The sequence below is a fragment of the Mercenaria mercenaria genome, chromosome 10 (genome assembly GCF_021730395.1).
Source record: "Mercenaria mercenaria strain notata chromosome 10, MADL_Memer_1, whole genome shotgun sequence".
NCBI classification, from domain to species: Eukaryota; Metazoa; Mollusca; class Bivalvia; order Venerida; family Veneridae; genus Mercenaria; species Mercenaria mercenaria.
The window spans coordinates 56,936,283-56,951,691 of NC_069370.1; the positions used below are offsets into that span (position 1 = coordinate 56,936,283).

The 15,409-nt window shown below is 35.4% G+C and overlaps 2 protein-coding genes across 3 annotated transcripts in view; both read right to left on the reverse strand.

Moving 5' to 3' along the window:
• LOC123561470 (uncharacterized) overlaps window positions 1-4,795 on the reverse strand; it is a 49,172-nt gene extending 44,377 nt beyond the window's left edge. Inside the window, exons 1-4 of the mRNA XM_045353862.2 lie at window positions 4,679-4,795; window positions 3,312-3,533; window positions 2,626-2,829; window positions 507-563 (exon numbers count right to left, since the gene is read on the reverse strand). Coding sequence (XP_045209797.2) covers window positions 507-563; window positions 2,626-2,829; window positions 3,312-3,533; window positions 4,679-4,739 — 544 coding nt within the window. The 5' untranslated portion in view covers window positions 4,740-4,795. The remainder of the gene's footprint in view (window positions 1-506; window positions 564-2,625; window positions 2,830-3,311; window positions 3,534-4,678) is intronic.
• Window positions 4,796-8,726: 3,931 nt separating this feature from the next.
• Window positions 8,727-15,409, reverse strand: part of LOC123561471 (macrophage mannose receptor 1-like) — a 60,786-nt gene continuing 54,103 nt past the window's right edge. For both annotated transcript variants that reach the window (XM_045353867.2, XM_045353868.2), the window contains exons 36-40: window positions 14,178-14,275; window positions 13,737-13,893; window positions 12,898-13,056; window positions 12,121-12,429; window positions 8,727-11,738 (exon numbers count right to left, since the gene is read on the reverse strand). In XM_045353867.2, coding sequence (XP_045209802.2) covers window positions 11,461-11,738; window positions 12,121-12,429; window positions 12,898-13,056; window positions 13,737-13,893; window positions 14,178-14,275 — 1,001 coding nt within the window. In that variant the 3' untranslated portion in view covers window positions 8,727-11,460. The remainder of the gene's footprint in view (window positions 11,739-12,120; window positions 12,430-12,897; window positions 13,057-13,736; window positions 13,894-14,177; window positions 14,276-15,409) is intronic.

The following is a 15,409-nucleotide window of genomic DNA, read 5'->3' on the forward strand; positions in this document are numbered from 1 at the left end:
GTCGAACTGAATCAACAAGATTTGAGCCGTGCCATGGGAAAACCAACATAGTGGGTGTGCGACCAGCATGGATCCAGACCAGCCTGCGCTTCCGCGCAGTCTGGTCAGGCTCCATGCTGTTCGCTTTTAAAGCCTACTGGAATTGGAGAAACTGTTAGCGAACAGCATGGATCCTGACCAGACTGCGCGGATGCGCAGGCTGGTCTGGATCCATGCTGGTCGCACACCCACTATGTTGGTTTTCTCATGGCACGGCTCATTTTGCTTGTTTGCATTCTGCGCTTTCAATGGCATCTTCTTATATATATATTTTTTATAAAAATGCATAACCAAGCACTTTCAGTGTAAAAATATAAAAACACAGAAACATCACGCACTTGTGTAATTACAATTTCAAGTAATGCAAACCAAGTTAATTTTGAGGTTGCTTATTCCTACCTACCTCGACATTTCGTGTTTAGTTCATATAGAACAAATATTCCAACTATTAAATGACATTCACTTACTTGTAGCTAATAGGGATGCTGTTATGGATGCCGTCTGCACAGCAGATGTGGATTCAGCTGAAAACATATAGAATTAATACTCCTTTAACGCAGTTGATTCGTAATGACATTCGGGAATTTCCGTTCGATTACGTATCCCCCGTTTGCGATTTCGGCATTTTCCGACATGATGCTCTTATGTGGTTAGAGAACACCAATTTATTTCCTATAGACTTCCATTATAACATTATGGCACGTACGGCCTTCCATAAATCGAAACATGTATATCCAACCACATTTTTTTCAAGAATTATCTTAGTTCCACCAAAATATCAGACGAAAAACATATGAATAGTGATCCTTTATTTAAGTAATTTAAGTAATTAAGTCATTAAGAGATGACCCCCTTTTTATATCTTTGTCAGTCATGGCGGGAGAAATTCATTTGATGAAACTTTTTTTCAATACACATAGAATGTAGCAAATTTTGTTAAAATGTATAATGAAATACTGTAAATGCAGTAAAAATATTCCATTTTGAAAAAAACAAACTAATCACTTCTTGGGTTTGTTTACATGACTGACCAATCAGAACTCACAGACTCTACCTTATTCCCAGGTATACACTTACCTCATTCCCAGTAAGGTTACTTTTTTGAATTGGTGGTCTCTGACCATGAGCTACATTATCGACCGAAGAAAGCCGAAACGCCATACAAGATATTACGTTACCGCACGGAAATGACCGACTGTCATTACGGATTCACTACCTAAATTAAACATTTGTAAGAGCGATTACATTTTATCTAAATTCTTATGCTTTTCAGTGAAATACTGGTTTTTATAAGAGTAATTAATTTGATATTTTCACATTCTTAAAGCAGTGAAAATATCATGTTTATTTTTCACTGTTACGGAACTACATTTGTATCCAAAAGTAGACATGTTACAAATATTCGGAAATTCTTTGAAACATATATTCTAAAAAAGTGAGGTTTATAGATACAAACACGTGCATACTACATTGTAATAAAATGTAAAAGAAGTATGGAAACTTCGAATTTCGTGTTTGATCATTTTTCAACACAAATATAATGTACCGTGATGTTAAGACATTGTAACGTTTTGACGCAATACACGTGACGTTGCGAGGGGTGAGATGGATATAATTTGGTTAAAAACCATTGAAAATCATAAATTTTAAGACAATTTGTTTGTTTTACATGTGAAATCAAAGTATATTTCATTTGTTATCACCATAATTTTGATCTTCTGTGCCATTCGTGAAATTATTGCATATTGTATTCACTCAAGTGAAATATATTTTGATGTCACGCTGAAACAAAAACAACATTCTTTTTATTTTTCTTTATTGAAAGAAACACCCTTTAGTTAAAGATAATCAAAGTCACGGAAACCTGTAAAGACAAATAGTTTTTATTAAAGTTGCTAAAGTCTAATATAAAAAATGATACTACCAGTATGCACGACATGCGTTTAGGCATAATATATATATTAAAAACAACTATACTTTGTTAAAGTTGCTAGAGTTCAATGTAAGTACTGATCATTATTTTGTATGATATCTGCGTTTGTTAAAATAGAAATGATATTGGTGAAAGCGTTATTCAATGTGAGAAACATAATTTGCGAACCACACCAAGAATGAAACAATTTGATGTTTAGGACAGAAATTCGTCTTGCATTGTCAAAAATAATTGTCAAATCGTTCATATACAAGTCTATTTGAGCCGTGCCATGGGAAAACCATCATAGTGGCTTTGCGACCAGCATGGATCCAGACCAGCCTGCGCATCCGCGCAGTCTGGTCAGGATCCATGCTGTTCGCTAACAGTTTCTCCAATTCCAATAGGCTTTAAAAGCGAACAGCATGGATCCTGACCAGACTGCGCGGATGCGCAGGCTGGTCTGGATCCATGCTGGTCGCAAACCCACTATGTTGGTTTTCTCATGGCACGGCTCATTTGTCTTTTTGCCGTGCCATTTTAGTCTCTTATCAATGAAGACTTTGCGGACTCTGACGGAAAGAGCAGATAAGCAAGAGCTGATTTTATCTATTGAAAACGGTCTGTTGTCCGTTATATTGCAGTCAAGAATTAATGAAATACAAAACTGTTACCGGCAAAAACCTCCACTTCGCAGAGTGTTAGCGGACCAGGATTTCTCTTTATAGCGACCTCAGTGACAGGCAAATTTGACGCAATCGGAATATCAAAATATCCGTTATTGTATGGAAAGCCAGTGTTGTCATAGACCTGAAGTTCCGGAGAGAATTGATCCTGTCGAATATATAGCTGAAACCCCCCTAGCTGGCTGTCTATATCTGAAATGAAAAAATGTAGCAAGATAAGTCTGTGTAAACTTTTCCGATTCGTAATTCAACTATTTTTTTATAAATATCTGGCTTTGATTTTGACTTAAAATGATGTAGCTTGGAAGCTTTTAGTAAGAAATGTATTTTGGGGGGAATTTAACGTCGCACCGACACAATTATAGGTTATATGGCGACGGTGATAGAAGAGCCCAGGTGCCCCTCCGCGAATTATTTCATCACAAGCGGGAACCTAGGTTGATGACTACCGACCTTCCGTAATCCAGGTGGATGGCTTCCTTACATGAAGAATTCAACGCCCCGAGTGAGACTCGAACCCACATCGGTAAGAGTTAAGTGATTTGAAGTCAGCGACCTTAATCACACAGCCAAGGAGCCCCCTCCCCCAACCCCGAAATTACGTTTAACGATTCTTTCAAACCTAGATGCAGTTTCGATCCCAAATGACTGATTGTTATCAGAAATTTTCATACCACTGCGGCCATGTATTATCACATGGTCTATAACATAGGCTTGATCCAGGTATACTGTCCACGTGTTCTCCCCGGGAGCATTGCTGCAGCTACAACATCGAGAACTCTCGTAATCATCAGGTGATGCACATCCATCTACGGCAAAACTAGCTTCCCATAGGTATAAGTAATTAAGAGTTTCTGTTTGATTAGCTGGTCTTGAAAGGGCAACATTCACGGCACCTAAAATGTAACAAACGCCATTGCGACATGTGAATTGCAAACTTTATCTATTTCTACTTTCTTATATAAGCGGCAGTAATTATAGTTTTTTATCACAAGAAAAAATAACATTTGAGCTGCGCAATTAGAAAAGCAACATAGTGCATTTGCGACCAGCATGGATCCAGATCAGCCTGCGTATCCGCCTGATCGCAGGCTGGTCTGGATCCATGCTGGTCGCAAACGCACTATGTTGCTTTTCTCACGGCGCGGCTCATTTACTTCTGAGAGCATAAAATTGTTGTCTTGGATTCTACGTAGTTCTACATGGTTATATAAATTCTAGATCCTAAAATCCGAATGAGTAACTCATTGGGCAGTAAAATACTATACCAATTCTACAAAAATAAACAAAACAAAAAATAAAAAAAAATAATAATAAAATAAACACTTGTGCTTTATTTCTTATTTGTACCAGCAGGTATAAAAGTGGACATGCAGGCGCAATTTTGAAACTGAAGATACAATTTCATAACTGCAGGTTCACTTATATATCTGCAGCTAACTTTTTTATTATACCTGCACCTATATTGTTGTACCTGCACGTACAATTTTTTTACAATTTTGTGTATCTTTTTAACTTTAACATAAACTGTATGCAGTAATGCTGTGTTTGATGTTAACTAAAGTCAGATATGAACAAACGATAAAGTAAAATATATTTTATTCTTAATCTTAACTTTTTTGAAAACGGATTATGTTATCCAAAACTAGTTATAATATTTTTGTGACATTTTACTCAAGAAATAGAATTCTATAAAATTTGATTTTGTACTCAGGCGACATAGAACAGGTATAAGCACGTGGTTCGATAGAACGTAACTTAGAGATTGTATATAGCTAATTAATTTTAGGGGCATTTTTTAGTTTGAAAATCTAAAAAACAGCATTTTTAAATTCCCGCTCTGTAGATTTATTTACATTTGCATTTGATTTTTTGAACGTACATTTATTATGTAAGAGATGAATAAGTACAATTCCGAATCACGCGGAAATATCCTACGTAAATTAACTTTCGTTTCTTAACATATAACGTTCCGCAATTCCCTTTTAGCTGTCGATCAATATATTAAGTAATTCATAATATAATATTGATTTGCACTTACTTGCTTTCTCAGTGTTATAACCAATGACAAATAGTAAACACAAAATGCCATGTTGTACCATCTCTCCAGGAGGAAAAGCTCGAACTGCCTTTCACGGCTTTACTTCACGTCACAGACTAGTTTTACTGTGGTAGACAGAGACTGACAAGTAGGTTTATATAGTATGGCCTGCATGTAACCCCGGTTCTCCAAATTTTAGACACCCTCGAAAATGAGGGTAGTATAAAAAGTATTGCTCTGAATATCTCATAAGGTAACTTTCCCCACCATTTTAGTTATTTAACGGTGAGCAGTTAACCTAACCAGTGTTCATAGATTCTGTAGCATTTGAAACCAGTTCTCCGCAAGTAATTGCCATTTTCCCCACATAAATCAGAGGTGGAGTACTAATGATGACTGAAACAATGTAGTTTATCAAATCGTCACGGAGAACAAACGCATTACCCGGGGAACGAACTTACGCCCCCGCGATCCGTAGATCTGCACTCCCCCTGCTGGGCTAAGCGTGTATTTTGTGGTAAGAAATGATCTTTAGAATAAATTCTTATACATAGATTTTCGTGGTTGTGTAACCTATTTTTAAAAACGTCTTCAAAGTTTTAGACAGACAATAATTCCGTCAGTTTTATATTCACCGAAAGTTCTTAACCTAGTTTCATATCAAAATACTAGAACGTGTGTCGGAGATTTTGCAATTAGTCGAATACATGTACATGTTTAATAATCTTTACACAGCATTTCTGTCCACAGTGCTGTCAGCTTTACGGGTCCAGAGTATTCTTTATGTAACATCTATGTCGGCGGTGTTGCAATCGGTCGAAAACGTGTTTCAATAGTCATTTATCAAATCGGCGAAAAGTTTTCGTGAAACATGCATCTCCGAAGTTTTTGTTTCAACAGTCTTCTTTCATACTGTGGTAGAATACATTTACTTTACATACACCCCATAGTGATTAATATTATCGATAATTTGAAACAATATATTACAATTGGATGTCCTTTAATATGAAAGGTCAATACATACTTATATTGAAGTACCTGTGAAGGATACCATAAAACATGAAATAGTGTGTTTTATTACCTTAATAACAGACCAAACACGATGATCATAAAATAAATAAATATGTTTTGGACATACTTAAAATGTTACTTAAAGAGACCAAATGACTAACCCTCGATACCAATGTTAAGCATGCAATGCGGAACAGTGTAATGATTTAAAAGGGAAAGTCAGAGTTATATAAAATTAAGATTTCGTTTACGGGAAATTTGCAGCAATTGAATATTTATCAGAAATATTATTTAAGGTAGTTACGGCCATTTAAAAAAGAAAAACAATAAAAAAAAGGATAACAGCCTCTTTGATTGCTTAGTAACATAAGACGAAGTGGCATTTTTGACCATTTGAATAACTCTAATCAATCACTGTTTATATAGTAAAAATAAGGCTTTAATTCAAAGTATGTCAAGATAAGTGAAACATATGACCAAAAAAATTCAGTCTCGGGGGAAAGTTAGCACATTTTTTTGGTTCAAAGATGTCAACGTTTTAAATTCCAGCATTTAGCATTCACGACTCTATCATAAATCGCAATTTCAGAAAACAGACAGTCAGTGTTTCATATAGATAAGTCACCATTTCATTGCATGTAGAAAAATATTACACTGCTTGTATGTAGAGGTGTCCACTTTTTGAAATTCGATTCAATGAAGATATAAAGTAAGTGACAGGTATTGTCTGGTTCATTAATGAATAGGAGACATATTCCATCTCATTACATTAAATTTGAAATATTTCACATGTTAATTTCGAATGTTACGAATGAAATTGACACGAGATCTGATATTGACATTTATGACATTTTGAACTCGAATTGAAGTTTTCAACAGTAAAGCAAATACTAGACATACTTTGATTAATTATTTGTCACATTTCAAGTGTACCGATGTTCTAGATTAAAATGAAATATTGCCCTTCAATATGTTAATTGTTTACTGACAATTTGATCGTACCAATTTACAGATAAGCAAGTCAAATAAATGTCATTTGCGCACTGCGTGATTGATTCAAAATATATATAGGCAATGTAAGTTACCATTACTGTCGGGGTAGTTCTGTTCATATAAACGTGAATTTTAGGATATTTTGTCACACGCAGAAATGAATTTCGAAAATAGCAAACCTTTAGTTTGAATCCATTCAGGGTATTTTAGTTAGCTTATGAGCAAACTTTACACTTGATTGAAATTATTCAGCTTGCAGGGATTTTTCATAAGAATTGTACTAGAAATGAAACTATTTAGCTAGATTTTATATTCAGATGGCCATATTCATACTTTCGTTTATTGCGTATTCGTGAAATGTCTCCAGAAAAAAGAACGACTGTGAATTAACAATATCTTAAAAGGGATATATTGGAATCACCTAACCCAGTCCAATTTTCTTTTGTCCGAAACCAGCTCATGGGTTGAAAAAAGGTTATTAAAACTATTCATATTCGATGAAAACTTTAAGTCAAATTTCTTGTCTCTCTATCAGACACATTAATGTAGCTTGATGCTAGGCAGCAATAAAAGAAAGTGTACAACACAAGACCCAAACTTTATCGTTAACAATATTAGATCTTTCTCAGTTTTCAAACTTTAATTTTCACATTCCGTAAAGATTTAAGACAATAAACTTTATAAATGAGCCGTGCCATGGGAAAACCAACATAGTGGGTATGCGACCAGCATGGACCCAGACCAGCCTGCGCAGTCTGGTCAGGATCCATGCTGTTCGCTAACAGTTTTTCCAATTCCAATATGCTCTAAAAGCGAACAGCATGGAGCCTGACCAGACTGCGCGGATGCGCAGGCTGGTCTGGATCCATGCTGGTCGCACACCCACTATGTTGGTTTTCTCATGGCACGGCTCAAATCCTCTGAAGAGAACTAAACTTTACTTGATGTAACAAAAAAGGTGGAAATAAGAGTAACTAGAATCAATAACCCGTCTGGAACAATATTTATAAACTACATCGGTGTTAAACTCGTAAGTGAAAATAGTCGAGGAAGACACTTCACAATAGATATAGACCACAAAAACAGCGCTTTATTTAGGCCGGATGGTGTTCACCTTTCAGACACTGGTCTTGATTTAACTCTAGAGGCATTAAAAAGCTTTCTAATACAGTTTGCTCGCTAGAATTTGGCGGAAAAAGAAAAAAAATAATGATTTCTAGAATTTGGCGAAAAAAGAAATAAAAACCTATTTTCTTTCTTTTTTTGTGGCGGAAATTCTAGCTTCACACGTGCTTGTATAAAAAGTAACCCTTACTTTCTTTTCATTTTGAATATACTTGTGTATAACGTATGCTAAAGCCTCCCCCGTTATTACTGCACAGCAAAAATCGAAATTTTATTAGTTCATTGTGTTGCACATGGTATAAGCGCAGTTGTGCATGGTATAAGCACAGTATGGTGTAAGCGCAGTATGGTGTTGTGCATGGGTTCCAGTAAATTAATGAACTATTAGAGTTAAAAATGAGAAAAAACTCACAGGGAAAACTTACTTAAAACTTTTGAAAAGGAATCCAAAAAATGTTAATCGTTTTTCTTACACGAAAGATCGAAAAACTTTCACTGCTGAACATCGCATGTTTTGAACACTATTACAAGAAATGTTATCTAGTGTTCACTCGGTGAAAGAAATTTCGATCTTACACTGAAATTAACAAATATATATCTATATAGTATTATCTGTCAGTCTGATTTAACAGAGACAGTTTGGGTCATTTTGAGAACAGGTTAGTGCCTTTTATTGCATTCGTCAATCTCCAAGGGAATAATATTTCGGCTAGTTTGGCGGTTTATGTAACACATGGGTTGTCATAACATGTGAAGGAGTCCAACAAAAACACACACTCAAAGAAACGTAACAGAACGGGAATTGATGAATGTTATTACAGGGTACCACCTCAAATAACATCATCCTTGCTAAATAATGTTTCTACACCGTGGCTTATTTTTACATGAACGTATGAAAACAAAAAAGAACAAAACTGTGTACAAGATATTCATATTGAAATATATTTACAATGCCAAAGGTTTGAACACACAATGTATGCTAATATTTCCGTTGAAATGAAATACAAAGAAAACACCACAAAACACGAAAACTACATCACGAATGAAATACGAGGGCATTAGCCAGAGTGGTTAAATATGTATTAAAAGAAACTCAGTGATGAACCGTGGTAAACCAGACAATAAACTGAGATGGCATTGTATGTTGTATTCTTACAGGCTCATTGGAATGTACGCTGATATCCATCCGAATATTAATGACTTGGACGTCATGCGGCAAACTGATATCATAATCAAAGTGTTTTCTAACCAGTAAACTTTTGGTGATCATAGAATTGTCAACCGTTTTACTTTTTTGTGAATGATTAATTAACTGACATCCAGTCATGTTAGAAGTCATATTATACTAGCATTTTCCCTTACAGTTTTAACATTCAAGTTACTATTATGATGAATAGTGATGACGTATCGTCAACTTATAGAAAACATGGCGGCGCTGAAAGCACTACACATATAAAAATCATATAATTAATAACTATTACATGTTGTAAATTTTCAAAGAAAACATCAAGCGATAGATATGCCATTGTATTTGAAACATGATAGCCATGGTGGCCTTATATCGCTCATCAGATTTTCACAGCTCGAACAGGTATAACAAGAAATATTTTGACAGCTGGTCTACAGTTTAAGCGGAGAAGGTTTGCAAGTATTCTAAAACTAAACTAGCCACTGGCAGGCAGGCAGGTATGTTTTTTTTTGACAAATTAAGACAGCTATAAACAATGGAAGAATAAAATTTCTGTAAATTCATCTCATTATTGGACCGGTAGTTTTGGAGAAGCGATGACGCTATAGGATTTGTATATTTATAGCTCTGGCAGCAATGATGTTTTTGACAAATCGGAAATATATGAAAAATATTTTCACACGGTCACTCATGAAATACGATGTATTTCAGAACAAAAATCATAACCGGCCAATGGGTAAGGAGTAGCTAAAGTTTGGAGATTTAAATATTTAGATCTGGCGGTTATGGTTTTAAGAATCGGACTTTGGGACTTATTAGAACAATATTAGACAAAAAGTTCCAAGAAACATTTCTCTAAAGTTCCATGTTTTTTTGACAAACCTGAAAAGGATTACTTAAGGAACATTTGTGTCATGAATGCTCTTTTCAAAATTGGACCAGCAATTCTAACAAGATCTTTTTTAAAGTTCCTACACTATACATATAGGGAAGGTGACAGTTATGTTTGTTATAAATAGGAAAAATCTGAACAGGTTTAGTAAATATTTAACTATAACAAATAGGGCAAAGTGACCGCACCGTCTTGCGGCCATGTCTTTTAAAACATGAATAAATTGGACACTCTTCTTAGAATGTCACCCACAGACATTTCACTGAACTTACGTCGAAATCAAACCATATGAGCCGCACCATGAAAAAACCAACATAGTGGCTTTGCGACCAGCATGGATCCAGACCAGCCTGCGCATCCGCGCAGTCTGATCAGGATCCATTCTGTTCGCTTTTAAAGCCTATTGCAATTAGAGAAACCGTTAGCAAACAGCTTGGATCCTGACCAGACTGCGCGGAAGCTGGTCGCAAAGCCACTATGTTGGTTTTCTCATGGCGCGGCTCATATCGTTTAAAGATTTTCCAATTTTCGCTCTTACGTGCATCGAAGCAGAACTGGAAGAGGACAATCAGAGGAATAATTGCGCTAAGTTTCATCAATTTCCAGCCAATGATTTCAGAGGAGATATGGACTAAAAATAATTTTAACGCAGACTGACGGACAACGGACGACAATCGGGTACTGTACCTTTCATTCAGTTCGTTGTGCTTTGGTGAGTCTAAAATACAGAAAAACAGAGAACTGAACAAATATCAGTCTGTCGGAGATTTCGTGAACTTTTATTTGTGAAAATTTCATAACAGTCCGTTAAAAATCGGGTTTCTTGTTATGAAATTTCTGACACGTGTTTGGAATTATACATTAAATTTTAAACAAAATCAGCTACAAATAACCATATATAAATGTTGTTCGATGTTTGGCCACATATCAGTAAAATTTAGTATATACACCTCTGTACCATTATAAATGATAACATTACTTAAAGTAAATCCAAAACTGTATATTTTGTGACTTTTTAAAAATGAGAAAAAGAATAACATCATATCATTGCAGTACTCGATTTTGTAAATATTTTATATGGTATTTACAACATAGCTTTCTAAGTATGTGGTGAATTTACAAATGTAATATTAGTACTTTGAAGACAAATTTGCCAAAATAACAAAAGCGCTTTAACAGTATTTTTACACTTACGATGAAACAATTTTTACTTATTTTACGATTGTCTTAACGCAACAAACATTTATCTATATGTGGGTCTCAAAGAAATTAGCAAGATAGTTGAAAAGCCTGTTTGAGTTTACATTAGAAAAAAACTTCCATGATTTTTATTGATACAACAATGTGGTAAGGTGTATTAAGTACAAAGCTAAACAATTAAGCAACGGTTAACATATGCAGTGAAACGTAAGTAGTCAAATCATGGGTATCGACAAAGGCAGTGCTCATAACACAATTCAACATAAAACACACATTAATTTATTGCACCAGCCATTGCACTTAACCCTATTAAATGCCATATGATTATTGTGACAGGTAAATGAAACAATGAAATAATCGAAAACTATGAAGCTATGACCCATCTTCTCCTGAAAAGTCTGCAAATACGACACTATTTCCATTTGTTACATGTCCATTTTTGCCATTTTTAGTTATATTCACACTGTCCATTCCTTTATCATAGGCAGCATTATCAAACCCACCAACGCCTCCTCTACCTATCAAACGATGAAATGAAAACATATTCCCATCGCTTCTCCGCTTGACAATTAGAAGTGCAACACACGCAATTGCCAATATAAGCAATGTACCCACAACTATCCCAACCACCTGTCCGGCACTAAGATCCCCTGAAAATTCGAAAAACAGCAACTAAATGGCGTCTGAAGTTAAATTACAGAAAACGAGAATTGTTCAGTTTTTCGAATAACCAAAGCATGATAATGGACATTGCTGACAATTTACTATTAATGCCTTAACTAAGATATATTGTTATCAAGTACTCTTTAAAGATGCTGATGTTTGGTTATAAGAATGTTCAAGATTGATTTACAAACCCTTTTTATTCTGAAAATAGGCATAATTTTTCGGGTTTATTTTGTCCAAAAGTGTATTGTAAGTGGTCCACTGTCATTTTCATTGAAATACTAAAACAACTATAGCACATTCAAAAATCATCTGAAACAGTTAGTTGGTTGTATTTTCATTAGGATATTCATTACTAATAATTACCGTTTGACTGATTCTGGTTTTGTTTCTGTTTGTCCGCCCATGAAGGTATATAGACCGTTGATCCAGAATATTTGGGAGAAACTGGATGATTACTAGCACCACCTTGACTCGGGGAGTTCCTTTGTACTGCTGTGTTACTTGAAGATATGGAAGAAGTCTGTTTTGACGATGAGGTAGACGTAGGAGTTGTAGTACTACTTACTGTTGTGGTTGTAGATGGAGATGATGATGATGATGATGATGATGATAAGGTTGACGTTGTAGGAGTACTTATTGTTGTGGTTGTGGATGGGGCCGTTGTCGCGGGAACTGGAAAAACAAAATGACGATATCTAAAAACGCATACAAATAAATTGTTTAAGTATAAAAGGCACACTAAGCTTTTTAAATCGCCTATTTTCACATTTTACATGCATTTCGTCTGACAGAGAAAGCGCTCCTAATATCAGGAAACATCAACTCATCAACGTTACATCCATTTACGACCTTTTATGAAATTCTTATATTCTTTCAAATTTTATATTTTAGCATACATGCACACAAGAACGTACGTTGCTATTACCTATCAAGTGGCCAAAGCAAATGTGTCCAGGATCTTACAAGTAGCATACGCAATAAATCGCTTTCGCTCCTGGACGTCTCCGATTTAACCTCGCGAAGAAGAATTCTTAATTTTACTTTTAAACCAAACCTATAACATCTTGATATATGTAAATGAGCAAATTTGTCGGTATTACTTTAAACATTAGTATTAGATCTAGGACATTCTCTGCTTACGTTTAGTTGTTTTACAGATGTAGCCCTTGAGAGAAGAACACACTGAATCCTGCCACTTTCCGTCAATGTGTCTCATCATGACACAATCTTTACCCGTCGGTCCAGTGTTCCAATTAACATACCGCACAGGTGCTCCATCAGACCATGAAAAGAAACCGCCTGAGGAAATTAGGAGATGGATTAAATGAGAGCTCAACAAAATATAACATTTTTGAAAAAATAATTTGTAATACATACATATACCACATGTTATCTAATAACTAATATCGAAGGCTTAGAGCGAAACTGGTCTGTCTGTTTATAGAAATGGAAGCAGATAGACCATTTTCGCTCTAAGCCCTCGATTTATAGTCTCAGGACCGGTTTATGTCAGAAAGGCATAAAAGTAACCTATAAAGTTGACTTTAAAGATCTGTTTCAACATTTGGCAAAATATGCAACGCCGCATACTTATACCAGTGTATGACTCACTGATAATTGTGTAGTTAAATTAAACATTTACTTCGAGCTGGTGAGAGATTATTGTTTTAAAGTAAATGTACATTAACATATGCTACATCGAGTAATAAACGACATACGTTTGTTTCATTAACAACACATATGACATTCTAGCCAGCTGGCGACAAGTGATTCTGCCTTTGAGACCAGTGCAGACCAAGATCAGCCTGCAGGCCTGTGCAGGCTATTCACAGTCTGCACTGTTTGCTATTCAGTCAGTTGTAAATTTTCTGTGAACACCCCTTTGAAGAATATGTGGTACTTCCCAAACTGAATGATGGACAAGTCCATTTTAGAAATTTAGAAGGGTAAAGGTTAATGATAAAATGACGCAATACTACCTTTCTTTCTAAATCCGATCCATATATTTACTGAAGCGGCTTGATCATAATCTAAAGTTTGAAGAATGAAGTTTTCTTCTAACTTTGAGGCCACGCTGGCAAGTTGCATACCCCTGCTCGTGCAGTCATTCTCAGCCGCACTGTACGAGAAGGTCGGCTGAAACGATATTTTTAAATGCAGACGTGTCTTTCAATACAGCAGTAAAGACAGAAGTGCTAAATCAAATACGTTAACTAAATGATAAAGATGTGGGGTTATTGTCAGAAGAAAGTGCCCCCTATATCGCAATCAGCAAAGAAATATAAGTTACGTGAAATTAAACTGACTATGTCAGCGATACTTTCTGATATTGACTATTTTGATGTTTGCACCTTGTTAACAAAGAATTTAGAACAAGACAAGACGTAGTCTGACAACATATTTATTAATTGAATACTTACATTTAGATTTAGGAAGTAGCAGAAATTGTTGTACTGTTTCCAAGTGATATCCGCACAATACCCTCCAGGACTTGGTGTTAACGGACTGACTGGATTAACTAAAGTTGAATATATATCGCGATTTATGCCATTTTAGTAACAGTCTTGCATTTTGGAACATTTAAGTTGCATCTAGTTTTTACGTACTTAATTAACATGACTTGAGATCATTTAAAATGATATTGTTTATGTAACTAAAACATTCGTGAGTGTCTTTCTACTAACTTAACAGAACTAGTGTCTTGTTAAACTAAATACTAAAAAAAAAACACGTTCTAAAGAGACCGTGTGTGAAATTTCTAAAAAGCCTTCGAGCTATTTCCTGCGCGGATTTTCAGGCTGATTAAATGGTATGAAAAATGATTTCATCTTCTTGTTTCTTGTTGAAAATTTTGACTTATTGTCTGACATCACTCAGAACTCTTCTTTTAATTGTCGTTGTTTTCGACAATTATTAATTTAAAAATCTAGATTAAAATGCTGTATACCTTGTCACATTACTGTAATTGACTGTAATATTATTATTGCTACAACTTCATAAGACGTTATATTTTATAAATGCTTATGTTTGTCTATACAGCACACTCAAACAGGTCATTAGTACGGATAAAAAGAGAGGACATCCGAGTATATCTTCTCGTTCCGTGGAACCAACCTTATATTTGTGTTTTTCGTTCCAACATCATAGCTAATCGGGTTTATTTTTAATCTGCTTCCCACGAAACGTCGTCTCGAGTTTCGTTTTTAGCTCGACTATTCGAAGAATAAGTAGAGCTATCCTACTCACCACGGCGTCGGCGTCGGTGTCGGCGTCGGCGTCGGCGTCACACCTTGGTTAAGTTTTTCGTACCAGTCCACATTTTGACAAAGTCTTTTGAGATAAAGCTTTGAAACTTTTAACACTTGTTTACCATCATCATGGCCAGTTATAGGCAAGAGCACATAACTCCATCAAGGATTTTGGCTGAATTATGGCCCCTTTTGACTTAGAAATCATGGTTAAGTTTTTCGTACCAGTTCATATTTTGACAAAGTCTTTAAAGATAAAGCTTTGAAACTTTCAACACTTGTTTACCATCACCATGGCCAGTTATAGGCAAGAGTACATAACTCCATCAGGGATTTTGGCTGAATTATGGCCCCTTTCGACTTAGAAATCTTGGTTAAGTTTTTCATACCAGTTCATATTTAGA